Source organism: Dendrobates tinctorius, unplaced genomic scaffold (genome assembly GCF_039654945.1).
Source record: "Dendrobates tinctorius isolate UK_male_01 unplaced genomic scaffold, ASM3965494v1 ptg000023l, whole genome shotgun sequence".
Taxonomy (NCBI): domain Eukaryota; kingdom Metazoa; phylum Chordata; class Amphibia; order Anura; family Dendrobatidae; genus Dendrobates; species Dendrobates tinctorius.
In genome coordinates this window covers 72,439-93,920 of record NW_027361691.1, presented here as the reverse complement: position 1 = coordinate 93,920, position 21,482 = coordinate 72,439, and the positions used below count along the sequence as shown (strand labels likewise).

At 41.1% G+C, this 21,482-nt stretch overlaps 1 protein-coding gene across 6 annotated transcripts in view; it reads left to right on the top strand.

The window, feature by feature from the left end:
- Positions 1 to 21,482, top strand: part of LOC141084475 (teneurin-4-like) — a 1,565,389-nt gene that overhangs the window by 1,483,707 nt on the left and 60,200 nt on the right. For all 6 annotated transcript variants that reach the window (XM_073569175.1, XM_073569176.1, XM_073569174.1 and 3 more), the window contains 3 exons: positions 3,426 to 3,596; positions 14,721 to 14,935; positions 15,023 to 15,233. In XM_073569175.1, coding sequence (XP_073425276.1) covers positions 3,426 to 3,596; positions 14,721 to 14,935; positions 15,023 to 15,233 — 597 coding nt within the window. The remainder of the gene's footprint in view (positions 1 to 3,425; positions 3,597 to 14,720; positions 14,936 to 15,022; positions 15,234 to 21,482) is intronic.

The following is a 21,482-nucleotide window of genomic DNA, read 5'->3' as shown; positions in this document are numbered from 1 at the left end:
ATACTGATCCTATGTAGAAGAATATAACTGCTATAATACTGATCCTATGTACAAGAATATAACTACTATAATACTGCCCCTATGTACAAGAATATAACTACTATAATACTGCCCCCTATGTACAAAAATGTAACTACTATACTACTGCTCCTGTGTACAAGAATATAACTACTATACTACTGCTCCTATGTACAAGAATATAACTACTATAATACTGCCCCTATGTACAAGAATATAACTGCTATAACACTGCACCCTATGTAGAAGAATATAACTGCTATAATACTGCTCCTATGTACAAGAATATAACTACTATAATACTGCTCCTATGTACAAGAATATAACTACTATAATACTGCCCCTATGTACAAGAATATAACTACTATAATACTGCACCCTATGTAGAAGAATATAACTGCTATAATACTGCTCCTATGTACAAGAATATAACTACTATAATACTGCTCCTATGTACAAGAATATAACTACTATAATACTGCCCCTATGTACAAGAATATAACTACTATAATACTGCACTTTTTTAATCAGATGTTGCTTTTTCAAATAAATTTTGAAACCTTTTCATAAATCTTAAGTGCACTTGATATTTTCTGTTGTCCTGCGATGAAGCATTTTTAGTATCACTCCTATCATTCCGTCTTGTTGGGATCTGCTCTTCCTCTTCATCGGTTTCACTCTTGTCAGATATAATTAGGTTTCCTCCACCTGGCTCACTGAGGTCAGCGGATGGAATGCTGTGTATGTAATCAATGCAGATCCATAGTAATATATTAATAGAGCTCACATCTCTGCCTCATATATTCCGATGCTTTGTTCCTGCTGTCTGATAAATCATACGTAATGTTTGCGGAGGATGTGGCCTGATGGTGCTTAGGTCAGCGGCCGTTATGAGTTATGGCTGGTTTCGGATAGTGCTGTATACATTGTGAGGCCGTCCACCTTCCACCTATTGATCTGATCTGTAGTCACCACATTCTGAACATGTTTGTGACTGTATAGGAAATGCTTCAGAATTTCATACTACCGCAATATACAACCTCTGACAAATATAGTCATGGTAAAAAAAATAAATAAAAAAAAGTATGGGGCCGTAGTGTAACTTCATACGCTTCTTATTTCGGTTTTCAGTTTTTATTTACCGATACTTCACAAATCTAGCAGCCTTTTTTGTTCAGCACCATTTGGCGATATATGAAGTACTGCAGCTCCTTCATATGAAAGTGCCACATTGGTTGTTTAGTTTTGCTTTTTCTCTCTAAACTTTACCCAGGGCCGGTTTTGGACAAAGTGGGGCCTTGGGCAAACATTTTAAAGTGGGCCCCCAAATGCTAACATATTGCACAATCACAAAGAAACATTTCTGTTTTTAATTTACATACACTCAGTTCAGGCCGCTAGACGAGTGCGATCGACAATATTGAAGTGTTTCCCCGCCTCTTTACATCGGTTGAGGTAGAATGTTAACAGCTAGTCCTCGATAGATTATAATGCAGGTCCCATATAATACATAAAGTATATTGCAGCACTCAGTGTATATTGCGCCCCCTCAGAGTATACTGCAGTTCCCTCAGCGCACAATGCAGCCCTCCTCAGAGTATAATGCAGCCCCCACACACATAGTATAGTGCAGACCACCAAAGTATAATGCAGTCCCAACACACAGTATAGTTCAGCCCTCCCACACAAACACCGTATAATGCAGCCCCCCCACAAATGCGCACACACACCGTATAAAGCAGCCCCCTCAGACTATAATGCAGCCCCACACAGTATAATGCAGCCCCCACACACATAGTATAGTGCAGACCACCAAAGTATAATGCAGTCCCAGCACACACAGTATAGTTCAGCCCTCCCACACAAACACAGTATAATGCAGCCCCCCCACAAATGCGCACACACCGTATAATGCAGACCCCCCAGAGTATAAAGTAGCCCCCTCAGACTATAATGCAGCCCCACACACAGTATAAAGCAGCCCCCTCAGAGTATAATGCAGCCCCACACAGTATAATGCAGCCCCCACACTCATAGTATAGTGCAGACCACCAAAGTATAATGCAGTCCCAGCACACACAGTATAGTTCAGCACTCCCTCACAAACACAGTATAATGCAGCTCCCCCCACAAATGCGCGCACACAAAGTATAATGCAGCCCCCCATACACAGTATAATGCAGCAGACACACACACAATGCTTACCTCTTCTTGTTCACCCCTGCTGTGGCTTCTGCAGAGCATCTCTGCTCCCCTGCTGACACATGCTGAGTCAAAGGGGGAGTGGTGGGAGAGGGAGTGGTGGGAGAGAGAGTGTCATCTGACACACTCTTTACTGCATTCAACTATATCGGCATGTACGATGCCGATACGTTGAATGCGGGGGAGGGGCGGCGCCAGGCCCCTCTTACTCACAGGTCCCATACCCATAGCGGCCACATGGCATGCCGCTGTTAACGGCACGCTACTGGATGGGGGCTCCTGGAAGAGGGGGGCCCTTGGCAGCTGCCTGGACTGCCTGCCCCTAATGCAGACCGTGACGGTACCAACTATATGTATAGCTTCTGTAATATTTTTAAATTTGTCTTTTTGTTCTTTATTTCGTAATTTAAAATAAAGAAAAACCGAGAGAAAGCAGAAGAAATGTAAATTAAAACAAAGAAAAATCATACAAAAATTTGTATATCCATATGAACAATTTTAATCTGTAGCTGGCACACTGGTATTGTGCGTTTTTAAGATTTATTGTTGTTTTTATAGTTATTTTATTATTTTAAAATTGTTATTTTGTTAGTAGTATTATTGTATTATAATCATTGGCATTATTTGTGTTTAAATTATTTTAGAATTATTTTACTATTTATTTTTTAGTATTTTATTTTAGTCTTCTTAATTTTTATATTGCAATTTAAGATGATTATTCATTCTTTAGTATAATTAGAAGTATGAGATTATTTTTATTAAAATATTGTCTGTTTTTTTTATTTTAGCACTTTTATTTTGTAAAGTTTTATTAGCATTATTTTAGTAGTATAGTTATTACTTTTTGTTTGTAATTTTTATTATATTTAATTTCAGGTTTCTGAAATTTTATGTAGCTTGTATTCGTTATTACATCTCCATTTCTTTTCAGGTTTTGTGATCTTTTTTAATTTTAATTTTTATTTTTTTTTAATTTTGGACAATGCAAAATTAGGTTTTAATGGATGAATTTGTTGTCATTTTGAGACTGATAAAAAGACCTGTTAAGCTATAAGGGTTTGTTCACGCCGAGCCTTGTTTGATATGGATTTTGATGCTGACTCGCTGCCAAAGCCAGATCAAAAAGCTCTCATCGTGGATGACCCCAATACTCAGTAACCTACAATACAACTGAAAACCATGACTCTTCTCGTTGCTCACTGCAGCCATGCATCTTTTTGGCCTAAACTGGCACCTACGGCCGATGGACGGGCAGATGTATGAGATTACAGAAGACAAAGCCAGCAGTTGGCCTTTGCCAACGGACGTCACCTTGTATCCCTCAGGGGGGACAGGTTTAGAATTACCAGAAAGGAAAGGCAAAGCCCCCAGCGAAGGTACGGTGTGTTCTCCATGTTGTGAGTTCTTTGTACGCTCCAGCTTTCCCGACTCATGACATCATTGCACCATTTATCACCATTTTCCATTGTCCAGCTATTTTTACTGTGCAAAATTTTTTACATTTAATTTGTTTGTTTTTTTGTTTTTTTTATCTAAAATTTATTTTTTTGATAACAACATTTATTAGTTTGTCTTTGCTACTTTTTTAAATTTTTATATATGTTTACATTAATTCTATGCCTCTGTTAGATCTTGAACTAACTTTATTGGTTTGTCTTTTTTGCTTTTTTTATATAGATATTATATACAGTATTATTTCTATGCCTTTTTTTTAGACCTTTCTTGCATTTTAGGCCATCCTACTGTGCCTTGTACAGGAATTTCAGCATGTATCCGTTTTTTTTTTTTTTTTGTTTTTTTTAACATTTCACTTACTCTTAGTTACCCCAAGTTTTTCCACCTCCAAAAAAAAAGAAAAAGTTTTATCTGCGAAGACCTCCTTTGAAACTTTGGATGTTTCTACAGTATGGTACATTACACTATACAGCTCTGTCAAATGTAAAGGTTTTTTCCGGTTGTCTCGCTGGTTTTTGCATCGGGAGTTAACGACCCAAAACGCGTGCATTATTGGCAGCTATTTTGTGCGCAATACTTGTATATTCGAATGTGTACTATTGATTTAGGAAAAGACTGGTGATGATGAGCAAATGCTAACAGTGTCTTGCACACGCTCGAAAAATATGTTCGCGTCCCCACGGTTACATGTCTCGCGGCTGTTCGACTGGCGCAACACATGCAGGGATTGCCTAACAAACAGTCAATTCTTGCATGTGTTGCGCCTGTCGAACAGCCACGAAACATGCAGCCGCGGGGACTAGAACATATTTTTTAAGCACGCCGAAGAAACTTGGTTAGCATTTGCTCATCACCAGTCTTTTCCTAAATCAATAGTACAATTTTGAATATACAAGTATTGCGCGCACAAAATACCTGCCAATAGTGCACGCGTTTTGGGTCGTTAAGTCCCGACGCGCGTTCGCTCATCAACTTTTACTTTTCAAAAATGTATTTATTTTAATTTTTTTGTGTAATTTTTGCTTATTGCCCACTGCTCTTGTGCAGCTCAAAAGCTACGATTGGCTCAGTTTGGTCAGAAATCCTCACCTTATAGCGCGCCTTAACCTTGAACGGCGTCGTCCAAATTTAGGGTTTTTACCTATATTTTAGGGAAAACTTTACTGTGTTCTCTTTTGCTGCTAATTTTAGGACGCTGTTAACTTGTGCTTCTGGTAGTGCAGCAATTATGTCATTTTGTACAATTACCATATGATTTGGAGCATTAGGAGAGTCATGGTCATAGATCACAAGATTTACGGAGCGGAATAAAGATTATTCATGCATTGAAAAAAATATATGTATTTTAAAGTTTTGAGAGACAAAATGTAAAAGTTTTTAGGTGAAGAACAAAAGACGGGGGTGTAATGTATTAGAAAAGTAATAAAACAAAATGTTGAAAACTGTATTCATATTATTTTACTTTTACATTTTTTTTTTTTTTTTTTTTTTTCCCCTCACAAAAATATATAATCTTAAATTATTTTTGGGTGAAAATAAAATTACTTTTAAAAATATTTTTTTTCTATCCATAATGGAGAGCAACTTATCATATCACTTCTCTTTTTCTGTTAGTCCACATGGACACCCCATTGGTTTCAATGAGAATTGTGTAATTCCACAATTTTCCTGTGGGGGTGCTGTAGGGAAAACAAACACATACTGCCATATTAGCTAATCACTTGATCATTGAACCCCCTCTAAGAGAAAGTTATAGTTCAGAGTTGGATAATACCCTTAATAGTGAGTGTCCTAGCTGATAACCTACATGGTATAGCGGCATTATTTTAACACCCAGTTTTCTGCTGTCCTCAAAGTGAAATGTGTTGCGTGTCTGTGCCGTGGCCTATTGTAGGATGCCAGCACAAGTATTTTGGGCCCTTCTCTAACCCATGGACCATTGGCACTCTCTGCATACCTTCCATCAGTCCAGTATTGAACTCTTTATCCCCAAAGCACATGTATTTTAAGTAAATACTGATGTAATTATAGTTTGCCATTTGATACACTTCTTTTCTGGCTATGTGCTCAAATATAATTTTTTGTAGTGTTTATTTTATAACTTTTTTTTTTTTTTTTTTTTTAAATTTAACCAATTTATTGCCCTAGACCTAACCCTAGTTCTAGCCCTAATCCTATTCCTAACTCTAGAGATGGGAGAATTGATTTGCAGGACCCTGGTCCAGCGTCAGACTAGTATTCCATTGCCCCTGGATGGGAGACCTGAGAACTGCCTCTTATCTGCAGGCATCCCTGGTTCCTCTTTTGATTAGCTGGGCCGGCATGACCGCAGCCACTGAGTACTGGCTTGTCTGCTGGACTAGGGTATGGCTCTATACAGTATTTACTTATCTTTCCTTAACCCTAGTTATGACCCTCTCTCCCTCCCCGCCCCTCTCTCCCTCCCCGCCCCTCTCTCCCTCCCCGCCCCTCTCTCCCTCCCCGCCCCTCTCTCCCTCCCCGCCCCTCTCTCCCTCCCCGCCCCTCTCTCCCTCCCCGCCCCTCTCTCCCTCCCCGCCCCTCTCTCCCTCCCCGCCCCTCTCTCCCTCCCCGCCCCTCTCTTCCTCCCCGCCCCTCTCTCCCTCCCCGCCCCTCTCTCCCTCCCCGCCCCTCTCTCCCTCCCCGCCCCTCTCTCCCTCCCCGCCCCTCTCTCCCTCCCCGCCCCTCTCTCCCTCCCTCCCCGTCTCTCTCTCCCTCCCTCCCCGCCCCTCTCTCTCTCCCTCCCCGCCCCTCTCTCCCTCCCTCCCTCTCTCTCTCTCTCTCTCTCCCTCTCCCTCTCCCTCTCCCTCCCTCCCTCCCCGCCCCTCTCTCTCTCTCTCTCTCTCTCTCCCTCCCTCCCTCCCCGCCTCTCTCTCTCTCTCTCTCTCTCTCTCTCTCTCTCTCCCTCCCCGCCTCTCTCTCTCTCTCTCCCTCCCCGCCTCTCTCTCTCTCTCTCTCCCTCCCCGCCTCTCTCTCTCTCTCTCTCCCTCCCCGCCCCTCTCTCCCTCTCCGCTCCCTCCCTCCCCGCCCCTCTCCGCTCCCTCCCTCCCCGCCCCTCTCCGCTCCCTCCCTCCCCGCCCCTCTCCGCTCCCTCCCTCCCCGCCCCTCTCCGCTCCCTTCCTCCCCGCTCCCTTCCTCCCCGCTCCCTTCCTCCCCGCTCCCTTCCTCCCCGCTCCCTTCCTCCCCGCTCCCTTCCTCCCCGCTCCCTCGCTCCCTTCCTCCCCGCTCTCTCGCTCCCTTCCTCCCCGCTCTCTCGCTCCCTTCCTCCCCGCTCTCTCGCTCCCTTCCTCCCCGCTCTCTCGCTCCCTTCCTCCCCGCTCTCTCGCTCCCTTCCTCCCCGCTCTCTCGCTCCCTTCCTCCCCGCTCTCTCGCTCCCTTCCTCCCCGCTCTCTCGCTCCCTTCCTCCCCGCTCTCTCGCTCCCTTCCTCCCCGCTCTCTCGCTCCCTTCCTCCCCGCTCTCTCGCTCCCTTCCTCCCCGTTCTCCCCCTCCAGGGGAGCTATGGGAGAGCACAGTGCAGCCTTTTGTCATCTCATAGCGGCTATGCAGAAGTTGATGAGGTTTTTATCAACTGCAGTGCTCTGCATAGGCAACAACTGAAATGGCCATGCTCACTTCATCATAATGAGAAGTTTGTTGTCTCGATTGCTACCTATGCAGAGTGCAGCAGTTGATGATGATCTCGTCTTCACTGCTTCACTCTGCGCTGAGACCTGAAGCAATGATTGAGGTGTTAAAGCAGCCCCAGGTTCCTTTACTCATCTAGCTATAGCGGAGGCAACAGGATGGGGGGCAAAGTGTTGCTTCCCCATAGAATTTGACATTTTGGGTGATGCCCCACGCTTTGTCGCTGGTTCTTGGTGCAGCTTGTGGGCTTTGGTGTTGATGAGTGGGTATGGTATGGTTCTGGTATAGATCCATTAAACTGGATCCTCTTGGTCTAATTCTTTGAGGTTGCCTAAAATCTTCTTTTGGAATATCCTGTACACATAACTCCAAGGTTAGGAAAAGGTTGCTGTGTTTCTTCCATGTGGCAGCTGGTTTAATAAAAAAAAAAAGTGTAGGGTAATATCTGACACTTAATACTCAGGTAGACTTAACCTGCCTGCTCAGTGGTCTCTTATAATCCAAACCAGACGCCAAATTTCCGGATCTCATAAATAAAAGTAATTTAAATGTCAAAATGAATCGGTCTCCTGCTGTAATATATCGTTTTTATTAAATATCAACCCCTCCATATATAAAGACAAATCAAAGTATGGATACCTTTCCGAAAGAGGTCTGCTTTTTGTAAAGGTAGGGGGTAGGCTAGTGGAGCTGAGTTAGTCAGAAGTAGTATTGCTGAGAAGGTCTGCGGGAGAGGGAAATGCAGAGAAATACTATATGGTTTTACTAAAAAAAAATACTGCTATATTGTGCTAAATGATTCCACTGTTATATACCAAAAACTGTGTCACAGAGTCATCGCAGAACTGAGCTTCATAGGGAATTTGTTACATGGCCTTCGTGTGCAAAATGAATACTGCCACATTGTGCTAAATAACTGCACACCGTATTATCAAAGCAAAATGACAGACCGCTCACCTAAAAAGGCCTCACAGTGAATATGTAACATTGCTTTCTCAGGCCCAATTAATACTACCATACTATGCTAAATCCACAGTGGAGTGCCAAAACTGGAGCGCGCGCACATAATTGAGTCATATAATGAGTACATAAAGTGGCCATCAAGTGCCAGTTGAATACTGCCTGTCGTGCCAAAACCGTTCCATAGAATGATCACATAATTAGGCCTGATAGTGATTGCATAGCATGACCTCGTAGTGCCAAATTAATGCAGCTATACTATGCTACACGATTCCACTTCGCTGTGCCAAAACTGTGCTGCTGAGTGCTCACATCAACGGTGCTTTACAATTATCACTTAATTAAGCCTTCTAGTGAATACATAACAAGGTCATCAAGTGCCAAATTAACGCTACCATACTGTGCTAAATAATTCCACCGTGATATCCCAAAATTGTCATAGGGTGCGCACATAATTGAGCCATATAATAAATACATAACATGGCCATCAAGTGCCACATGAATGCTACCCTACTAGGCTATATAATCCCACCTTATAGTGCCAAAACTGTGCCATGGAAAGATCACATGATTAGGTCTGATAGTGATTACATTACATGACCTTTTAATACAGCTATACTGTGATACCTAATTCCATTGGGCTGTGCTATAGAATGATCACATATGGTAATTAAGCCTTCTAGTGAAATAATTAACAAGGCCATCAGGTGCCAAATTAATGCTACCATTCTGTGCTAAATAATTCCGTGACGTACCAAAATCTCCGCAGGGGGCATACATAATTGAGCCATAACATGGGCATGAAGTGCCAAATTATAACTGCCATACCGGGCTAAATGATTCTTCCTTGCAAAATCAGAACAGTGCCATATAGTGAATACATAGCCTGTTTAATTGCTAAACTATTACTGCTATGTCATGCAAAACGATTCATACAGTGCCAGAGAGTGCGAACATAGTTTAGCGTGAATACATAACATGGTCTTGTAGTGCTAAATGCATACTGCTACACTGTTAAAAAAAAAATAAATAAATTTAAAAAAAAACTACACTGTAGTAAAAATAAACCCTGTGCTATAGAGGGCTCGCATAATTCTGCCCCATAGTATATGCATAAAATGATCGTTTAGTGCCAAACTAATACTGCCCTATTATGCTATGTGATTCCAACTTTCAGAGTCAGAACTGAGCCATAAGCTGCTCCCTAGTAGCCATATTAATGCTGTTATACAGTGCTAAATTATTTCATCATGCTGTGGCAAATTTGTGCAACAGGGTGCTCATGAAATTGAGTCTCAAGCGGAGTCCATAACATGGCCCTCAAGTGACAAATTAATACTGTCATATTGTGCTACAAGCTAAATATTTCCACCTTGGAGTACCTTCTAACTGGATCACACATAATTTAGTAATAAAGTGAATATATAACATGGCAGTCAAGAACCGAAATATTACTGCCATATTGTGCAAATGATTCCACCGTGCCGAATCAGAACAGAACAATAGAGTGATCATGTTAGAAGGACGCATAGTGATTACATTATATGATGATCTACTGCCAAATTAATACTGCTATACCATGCTAGATAATTCCACCTTGCAGTGCCTGAACTGTACCATAGAGTTGCTCACATAATTCAGCCTTATAGTGGGTACATAACATGGCCTTATAGTTCCAAATACTGCTATACTGTTAAATAATTCTACACTGTAGTGCCATAACTGTGCCGTAGAGGACTCGTATAATTGCGCCATATAGTGAACACATAGCATGGTCTTCTAGTGCCAAATTAATACTGCCATACTATGCTCAATGACTCCTCCATGTAGTTCCAGAACTATGCAATACGGTAGTCGCATAATACTGATTGATACTGCTATAGTGGGTCCAAATATGTAAATACCGCAGCAATATGGGTTATATAAAACAATACCGTGGACATATAAGAGTACCATACATTCTCATATAATGGCTACAAAATACACTACAGCCGGCCCAAAGTGAGGCGGGTTATAGCTGACCATTTGTGACCGGGTCCAGCTGCTCGGGACACTACAGAGTTAAACGCTAAAGTCACATCTGACGGCATTATATTATGCCCGTTCTACATTTACTTGTATGTATTGGAGCCGAGTTTCCCTCTGGATCTATGTCTGCGGGACTTGATATCAGGCCAGATTAGTACTAGTGGTTAAGTCAGGATGTCTTCGAAGCTCGAGTTGTAGCTTCTGGCTGTATTTTTTGCAAGAGGAAAAGTGAAATGTGCCATTTGTATTTACTCCGAAATGTGAGCGGCTTTGGCACAGAAATTACATGTTTGTATTAGTGTCACCAGCTCTGAAGAAATAACGTTGTCAGCAGCCGAGTAGATGGGAAGTGACATAGCCAGCGTTCCACCGCAACCTATGTGCATGCCTGGAGTCGCTCCTGAATAAGAGTAGTCAGGTTCATTTTTATCTTATTGACGGGCTCTGGTGAGAACGAGGTTATACACCCTCATCATGTAAACGCGCAGAGACGTCAGTATTACAATATGAGGTTCAATGAAGCCCTGAACATGTGCAGCCTTAAAGGGCAACTTCAGTCATAATGGATTTAGTAAGCATTCAGCCATATAATGTACAACTGCTATAATGCTGCGCAGAATTACACCAATACAGCTACTCTCCTACTGCCCCTATGTACAAGAATATAACTACTCTCATACTGCCCCTATGTACAAGAATATAACTACTATAATACTGCCCCTATGTACAAGAATATAACTACTATAATACTGCCCCTATGTACAAGAATATAACTACTATAATACTGCCCCTATATACAAGAATATAACTACTATAATACTGCTCGTATGTACAAGAATATAACTACTATAATACTGTCCCCTATATACAAGAATATAACTACTATAATACTGCTCCTATGTAGAAGAATATAACTGCTATAATACTGTCCCCTATGTACAAGAATATAACTACTATAATACTGCTCCTATATGCAAGAATATAACTACTATAATACTGCCCCCTATATACAAGAATATAACTACTATAATACTGCTCCTATGTACAAGAATATAACTGCTATAATACTGTCCCCTATGTCCAAGAATATAACTACTATAATACTGCCCCCTATATACAAGAATATAACTACTATAATACTGCTTCCTATGTTCTAGAATATAACTACTATAATACTGCCCCTATATACAAGAATATAACTACTATAATACTGCTCCTATGTACAATAATATAACTACTATAATACTGCCCCTATGTACAAGAATATAACTACTATAATACTGCCCCTATGTACAAGAATATAACTACTATAATACTGCCCCTATGTACAAGAATATAACTACTATAATACTGCCCCTATGTACAAGAATATAACTACTATAATACTGCCCCTATGTACAAGAATATAACTACTATAATACTGCCCCTATGTACAAGAATATAACTACTATAATACTGCCCCTATGTACAAGAATATAACTACTATAATACTGCTCCTATGTACAATAATATAACTACTATAATACTGCCCCTATGTACAAGAATATATCTACTATAATACTGCCCCTATGTACAAGAATATAACTACTATAATACTGCCCCCTATGTACAAGAATATAACTACTATAATACTGCCCCTATGTACAAGACTATAGCTACTATAATACTGCTCCTATGTACAAGAATATAGCTAATACTGCCCCCTATCTGTACAACAATACAGTTATTATAATGTGAAGAATATTCTGTGATGAAACCTGCGTTTCTCCCTCACTTTCCATTGACGTAGGATAATAATGAATGAAGTGCTAGTCTGGGTACGTTTTACCCATGCGCCTCTCGTCTTGCAGATAAACCTCACGTTCATGTCCCGTGCCCCCCGCTGACTCATTAGCTATAACAATGATCAGTTCCTGTTTGATTTTGGAGCAGACCCAGAGATATTTAGATCTTATGTTTAGTTCCCTTCTGTATTGTCGCCCCCCTTCCCCCCGTAGACTGGAAAAGAAAAAAGCCAATTCAGAGAGATTAAAAAGCATTGTGAAGAAAACTGCTCTAAAGAACAACAGAGGAGGACAGTTTTTTTTTTTTTCTTTCGACAAACACGTGGGAGACAAATTAAATTAGATTGAAAAATAAGATTAAAATGAGGGTTATTATAGAATTGTTGATTAAAACGCCACATTAAGGTCTGCTATTGTGTCATTATCTAAATAGAAATCTCAGCTCTCAGCTCCTTTCAATCAGAAATCACCCAGAGCCGCTTTATTTAAAAAAAAAAAAAAAAAAGATTCAGTGGAACAGTGGAATGAAATGCGTCGATGCCGATGAGACTTATGTTTGTGTAAAAATCCTAAATCTGCTTAGAGGGGCGGATAGAAGTAGATCATTAAAGGCTCATTCAGATGTCAGGGTTTTACAAGCAAAAACCAGTCCGAGTTCATCTGTGTTCTGGTCAGTGTCAGTTTTGACCAGACTTTGGTCAACATATTCTCAGTGTTTTCTCAAACTTCTCATATCAAACATTGAATGAAAAATGAACGCACGAATGGCATCAGAGTGCTGTCCGATTTTTTTTTTTTTTTTTTTTTTGATCTGAGGCTCTGCTCAAAATCAGACAAGTCTTCATGATTTTATGTGGACCATATAGACTACATAAACAGAGGTACAAGGTTTATCCACGAAAACTACGGTACTAATAGAACTCGTACGAGAAAATCTGAATTGGACCTTACACTTTCGGCCACTTGGAAATTCTGTCCTTCAACACTCATGCTCAGGGTTAGGAAAAATTCCGATGTTGGTTCCTTGGACCATGATCAAGGTCGATGACAAAAAATGAAGTTACCGACAATTACAGTCCACAATTAAATACAAATTTAATAAAAAGGAAAAAAAATCCTACTAGCTTTGTCATTTAAAGAGGTTTTTCAAGAATCTGATAAAATGATGCCGTCACATAATTCAAATTGCAGCCTGTCCTAAGTAAATTTCAGGATGGGCTGCAGTCTGAAGAATCACAGCTCCTGAGACTTGTGTCTCAACTGACAGAGGAGCTGTATACAGGCCCACATACCTTCAGGAGCTGAAGCAAAGGGTTGTGATATCAGAAGATATAATCTTCTCAGCTAACTGAACATGGAACAAAAATCTTTTGTGCTCATTCAGTCCGAAGAGAAGATTTATTTCTTTCGAGATCACAGCTCTTCTCCTTGGCTCACGTATGTGTGTAATTATGATACTGGTCTTCTGTCAGTTGTGACACAGGTCTCGAACTGAAACCCGTCCTGAGACGTGACTAGGACAAGCTATGGTTTCAATTGCGCAACGGGCTCCTTTTTATTTTCATTCTTTAAAAACTTCTTTAACTTTGTATGAATCTCAACATGAGGTGTACAAAATATAGAACTGGTCCCAAAAATATCCTGAGAAAAAGTCCTTAAATTGCTATGAGACAAAAAGTTATGGATGAAAGGAGGCAAAAATAAAGTAGCTAAAATTTACTCCTATTTTACAGATATGGTCTTACCATGATAATCTCCATCCATTTGCCCCATTTGGCGTCTGGGCTTCATAGAGGACATTCTGTAAGACGCAGTTTGTCCGAAGATTGAAATCTATACCAGACCTTTAGAAGCTTCAATAGCATCTCACGAGTCAAAGTTTGGCACTCTTTTTGAACGTAGTGTTTGACCCACTGCAAAAACTTCCCATGTGTTGACCAATGTGATAAATTAAAGAGACCAAAAGGAGCCTTCTACCACCACTGTAGGAAATGTGATAAATGAATGTGGAGACCATGATGTGATATGTAAATACTGCCCATTGTGAAGTCTGTGTAGCCTTGCTTTGCTGAGAGTTTGGGGTTATTACAACCATCAAGAGGAAACCACGTCAATCAAGAAGATCATTGACCTTAGTAGTGTAAAATCAGCACTAAGGTCAGTGATCTTCTTGATGGACTTTATTTCCTCACTTTTGTTGCAATAAATGTTTTGAGAATGCCAAACACATGTTTTTTGTTAGGTGTTATCCTCTTTACCAGACCCATTGGCTTTACAATAAGGCCAAAGGAAGGTTACGATTTCAGCAACATGCTATCCACAACATCGCCTTAGCCTGGTAGCACCATAGAGGAACTTTTAGCTGTTTATCCTGGATTTGTAGATTTTCTTTGACCTCATAGGTTTTACCTTGACCCCTGTCACTTTTGCAGTTGTAGCCCTTGGGTTGAAGTTTTTTTCATTCGTTCAATCTGTCACATCTACTGCTACTTTAATCCAACCTTCTCATGTGTCTCTCACGTCAACATCCGTTGGCAAATCTGTCAGCGTTCAGCTGACATTTTCCATTTATTGTGCTCATTTCTTGTGGAATGATTTATGTTGTGTGTTTTTTGTTTTTTTTCATGAAGGAAAGCCCACCAACCTCTTTACTGATGACAGTTTTATTGACTCGGGAGAGCTGGATGTGGGCCGGAGAGCAACACAAAAGATCCCTCCTGGCATATTCTGGCGATCTCAAGTTTTCATTGACCATCCTGTTCACCTCAAGTTCAACGTGTCCTTGGGAAAGGCGGCTCTTGTTGGGATTTATGGAAGAAGAGGACTCCCTCCATCACATACTCAGGTGATAAAACCAAACTCTATTTCATTGGGACGGGTTGGGCAGCAGAACTTTCTAAAATTAATTGGCGTTTTTTGTTTGCACCTACAGTTTGACTTTGTGGAACTTTTGGATGGAAGACGTCTACTCTCACAGGAGGCAAGAAGCTTAGAGGGTCCTCAGAGGCTACACAGGGGGGTGGTCCCACTAACGAGTCATGAGACAGGATTCATCCAATATTTGGACTCTGGCATCTGGCACCTGGCATTTTACAATGACGGCAAAGAGTCCGAAGTGGTTTCTTTCCTCACGACTACTATTGGTAAGTGCTATTCCTGATACTTTTTCTTTTACACATATTTTTTTTTTTTTTTTTAAGATTTAAAGCCAGGATTCGATAAGATATTTCAGATTTTAAGAGTTTTACACCGGTTCAGAAATCAGCTTGGGTTTTAGTTTTTTATAGGCAAAAATAGAAAATGGCACAATAAGCTTAAAACGTTTGGCACCAGGGGCATACTTTTGGACAAGTTGTTAATGTTTTTCAGAGGTTTTCCAGTCGTATGAAAAGTTTATAAATGTTGCAGTCTTTGTCTCAACAGTTTCTTAGGACTTGGTTTGGGACTTGAAGAAGTCTGAAAGAATATTTGAAAAGGCGAAAAAAGTAATTTTAAATTGATGTAATCCAACTGGAAATCCCACACCAGATCTTTGTGTAGTCACAGTTTCATGTCTTAGGGTGCCCATGCCCATTAGACAAGACTTGACCAATTCAGACCCTTTTCGGCAGGGTCCAAGTACTCACTCAATTTCTCACATGGGAAAACGTGGCAAGAGTAGGGTTAGACATGCTGTATTCAAGATGCTCAAACCCTTATTCCCCCTAGGATGTCGTGGATGTCATTGTTTTTCCCCTGTCCCAATAAAAATGAACAGGTATACACTATAGGTTCCCGTGTTTTGGAGCTCAGGATGAGTAGCCATAAAGTCTTGAGTCATTTGTTGTTTGGACAACTTTTTTTGGGATTATCAACAATTTTTAGAAGAGTAATTTTGTTGACAAAAAAAATTCTGGTTGATACCACGGATTCTCTAGTGATGACTGAGTCACTTCTGTAATCACTGGTGCTTTATGGTTCTGAGATGTTTGGATGAAGCATTGTTATGGAAAGGCTCAGGAGTCCTGTAGGGAGTTTTTTGACTACTTATGTTCAAATTGGATTATTTTTCCTGAAGTGGTTGTGCAAGATTAGTAAAACAGGACTATTTTGTTGAAGTAACAGCACCACACCTGTCTCTATTCTATTCACTTTATTGACGTTGACCTGCCATGGACAGTTGTGTCGCTGTTTTTGGAAGAATGTATCCACAATTTACTAAATGTTTTCAAATTTCTTGAAATATTTCCTTAATTTGTGCTCTGGAACGCCACTGGTGGTGTGACTTTATTATATAGTTGTGGAAAGAATCTCAAACTGTGATGGAGGCCATAAGGACATGATGAAGAGAAGGATGGATGTTCTCTTGTCTCTCAGTCGGAGGTCAATGGTTTTCTTTGTGTATTTAGTTTCACAAGAGTGAGCATCAGTGATATAGGGTGGTAGAGGTTCCTTGAGAGCATGGGAATGAGCGTGGCGGACGTGTGAGAAATAATTGTCCCTTTTTCATTCTCCTCTAATGTAATTTAATATGTGTCTAATATATTGTCATGGTGGGAGTGCGCTCTTCATGAAAGCCGCCGGGGAATCTAAATGGAAAGGAGCATTTGTAGAGAGAGCTGTAATGACATGAAAGAAATCCCACTATTAAAGATGAGCGAATGGAAATCAAAATGAATTTGTCAAATTTTTAGGAATTTACTGAACTTGGCAAATTCAATCAAGTGGGACTGTAGTAGCCGGTATAAAAGCAGAGACAGGGAATGCAGCAGTTATTTTGTGGCAAATCTTAAAAGTGAAAAGACGGCAAAGCTCACAGCTCAGCCATAAGGAGACAAAGCTATAAAACACTGAAGAAACCATGTAGATCATTTGTGACAGCAGTGAGGAAAAGAGAATAAGAGTGATTTAATTGATAGTGGTGTTAGAGGGTCATAAATGTATTTTCATGGCAATTGGAGGCTTTGGATTACTTTTCATTCACTGGCAAATTTGAATTTCAAAACATTCACTCATCATTATATCCAGTAAAAGCATTGCCCTCAAATTATCACAGGCCACGTGGTGGTGCCCATGCAGTGGCAACAACCACATAGTCCGTGTCTTTATAATAGTATGAAGCTAAGCTGTACGTTGGTACTTATATGGCGGATACTATCATTATGAGGATGCCAGTCATAAGTCTACTTGTAATACTAACCATATCTGTGCATATAGTGATGTAGCACATATCCGTATCTATAGAACAGTACCAGTGACATCATTGCATATATAATAGTACCAGTGACATCGGTGCCCATATAATACTACCAGAATATCAGTGCCCATATAATACTGTAGTACCAGAAGGATATCAGTGCCCATATAATACTGTAGTACCAGAAGGATATCTGTGCCCATATAATAGTACCAGAATAACATCAGTGCCCATATAATGTAACACATTAATTTAGTGCTACTATATAGATATTGACCACATCTTGTATAAATATCTAAAACGTTACCAATGAGTATCCGATGTCATTTCCTTACAGTGGCATATCCTTGCTTACCCTATAATGATGCCAGCCATATCTGTGGCCACGTCATAACCCATTCAGGGGTTATCTGCCTGCACACAGTCATCAAATTGTAAGTGCTCTCCCACCAGGAGGTATGAGATTGCCATTGAACTACCTGACAGCAGATGTATTTCCACTTTAAGGATGGAGCTTTGCCAGTTGTGGCTGAGGGGAGGAAGGTGTTTGTTCACTGGAACCAACAAAAGTCTCAAATGGTAGAATGTTGGTAATTGGGCCACCAATGTGAAGTTGACTGCTTACAATCAACTAACAGACTTGCCACTTTTCCATAGAGGCGACCCACTTGTAGGTGCTTGCCCAATTATCTCACCAGGAGGAATGAGCTTGCCATTGGTTACTAACAGAAGATGTTAAGCTTATTCATCAGGTTTGTGCAGTCCCGTCTTTGAGGCTGTACAATTTGAATCAGGAGGAATGATCTTGCCATGAGGGGCAACCAGATGCCAGGTGTGTAACCGCATGGAAGATGGCTCTTTCCCATGTCGTCTACCATGGTGAGTGTGCTTTTTTTTTAGGGTGCCACCAGGAGGAATATGCTTATCCATTGGCATCAGCTGGTCCCAGGTGACCGGTACTTGCCCGTTGTGCCACCACAATGTAGATCCTTTTCTCGGCAGTATTTTAGAAGCATTTTATTAATATAGACTGAGTCAGATTCTGCATCTGTGACTACAGATGTAGCGGGCGCTGTATATACCCTGTATATGCCGCCTCTGCTACGAGGAATTTTCCTTCAGGGAACAAATTCTGCTGTCGACTAATGGAAAGTGTGACAAGGTCGGCGAGCATTACCTCAGCCCAGGAACAATGTGACAAAACCTCTAGGTTGTGCAGCGGCTCTGTCACCCCCAGGATTGTTACGTCGTGAGAGATTTCTCTTTTTGTCAGGCTCATTTTTACAGCTGCTGGATTCCTCTTCGTCGTCTCTGCAGCATTTATGTAGAGGACACGGTGGGACAGCGGGTTATAATGGATGGAAGATACAGGACCTGCCGCCCCGACCAAGAACCAGCCCTGACTACACCGTATATACCTGGTGTCCAGTGACACATCGGTGTATATAGTGGCGGCAGTGCTGTGTAGCTTCTGAGACCATATCAGGCATGATAGGATTAGATACATTGCTCAGCAGACAGTATCACACAGGATAGGATTAGATACACGGCTCAGCAGTCAGTATCACACATGATAGGATTAGATACACAGCTCAGCAGTCAGTATCACACAGGATAGGATTAGATACACAGCTCAGCACACAGTATCACACAGGATAGGATTAGATACACGACTCAGCAGTCAGTATCACACAGGATAGGATTAGATACACGGCTCAGCACACAGTATCACACAGAATAGTATTAGATACACGGCTCAGCAGTCAGTATCACACAGAATAGGATTAGATACACGGCTCAGCAGTCAGTATCACGCAGGATAGGATTAGATACACAGCTCAGCAGTCAGTATCACACAGGATAGGATTAGATACACAGCTCAGCACACAGTATCACTCAGAATAGTATTAGATACACGGCTCAGCAGTCAGTATCACACAGAATAGGATTAGATACACGGCTTAGCAGTCAGTATCACACAGGATAGGATTAGATACACAGCTCAGCAGTCAGTATCACACAGGATAGGATTAGATACACAGCTCAGCACACAGTATCACACAGAATAGTAGATACACGGCTCAGCAGTCAGTATCACACAGAATAGGATTAGATACACGGCTCAGCAGACAGTATCACACAGGATAGGATTAGATACATGGCTCAGCAGACAGTATCACACAGGATAGGATTAGATACACGGCTCAGCAGACAGTATCACACAGGATAGGATTAGATACACAGCTCAGCAGACAGTATCACACAGGATAGGATTAGATACACGGCTCAGCAGACAGTATCACACAGGATAGGATTGGATACACAGCTCAGCAGTCAGTATCACACAAGATAGGATTAGATACACAGCTCATTAGACAGTATCACACAGGATAGGATTAGATACACAGCTCAGCAGACAGTATCACACAAGATAGGATTAGATTCGTAGCTCAACAGACAGTATCACACAGGGTAGGATTAGATAGAGTATTGCACAGGATTAGATGAACAGCTCAGCGGACAATATCATACGTGATTTGCTTAGATACAGTGGCTCAGAATACATTAAACATAAACTGTGTATCTAAGCCTGTCAGTCAGCATACATATCATAACCGACTACAAACTAAGATGTGTCTATACAAATGTACAGAGCATGGGAAATGAACAAGGAGAACTGGAGCTGCTAACACAGGAATGGAGCTACGATGTCATAGGCATCACTGAAACTTGGTGGGATGATGCACATGATTGGAATACAAACCTTGAAGGTTACAACTCATTTATTAGAAAGAGAATTAACAAGACGTTAGGAGATGTTGCATTGTATGTTAGGAAAACTTACATTTCCACAGAGATCCAAGCTTCAGAGACTGGTAGCTCTGTAGAAACTGTTTGGTTAAGATTACATGGGAGATTTTAACTATCCAGATATTTGTTGGGAATCTCAGGCAAAAGTAAAGGGTCCAGAATATTCTTATTTTCTCTCACTGACAACTTTATCTTTCAAAATGTAGAAGAGAGAACAAGAGGATCTACAATCTTGGACCTAATTCTTACCAACAGTGAGAAAATGGTTGACGAAGTAAAGGTGGCTGGGAATTTAGGAGGCAGCGATCATGCTATGCTCGAATTTTGGATTACAAGAGAAGACCAGCGAGAACTTAGACTTTAAGGTTGGACTTCAGAAAGGCAGATTTTAATGGACTCAGAAAAGAGGGTAGGAAAGGTCTAATGGCTGGATATTCTAAAGGACAGAAATGTCCAAGAAGGATGGGAGATTTTGCTAAATGAAATTCTCACCGCACAATAGTTAACAATTCCGAAAAGAAGGAAGAATTGGAAGCATTTTGAAGCGACCAGGATAATAATAATAATAATAAATTTTATTTTTATAGCGCCGACATATTCCGCAGCACTTTACATTTCAGAGGGGATTTGTACAGACAATAGACATTACAGCATAACAATAATCACATACAGTAGATTATAGCAAATACCAAGAGGAATGAGGGCCCTGCTCGCAAGCTTACAGTCTATGAGGAAAGAGGTAGACACGAAAGGTGGGTGGTAACAGTTGCCCTGATTGTATGGACCAGCCATAATGTTAGCTGTGTGACAGTACGGACACAGAGGGCTAATGGATGCATAAAGCATGTGGGAGAATGATGCGGGGAACCTGGTTATGGTAAAACTTTTGGCTCTGCCACACAGGGATAGATTAGGTTAATGTGTTGAGGCGATAGGCCAGTCTGAATAAATGCGTTTTCAGGACACGCTTAAAATTGTGGGGATTGGGGACTAATCGTATTGACCTGGGAAGTGCATTCCAAAGAATTGGCGCGGCACGTGTAAAGTCTTGGAGACGGGAGTGGGAGGTTCTGACTATTGAGGATGCTAACCTCAGGTCATCAGCAGAACGGAGGGCGCGGGTAGGGTGGTATACTGAAACAAGGGAGGAGATGTAGGGTGGTGCTGAGCCATGGAGGGCTTTGTAAGTGAGGGTAATAAGTTTATACTGAATTCTGGAGTGGATGGGTAGCCAGTGTAATGACTGGCACAAGGTAGAGGCATCGGTGTAACGATTGGTGAGGAATATGATCCTGGCTGCAGCATTCAAGACAGATTGGAGAGGGGAGAGTTTGGTAAGAGGGAGACCGATTAGAAGAGAGTTACAATAGTCGAGACGAGAATGAATAAGAGAAACAGTAAGAGT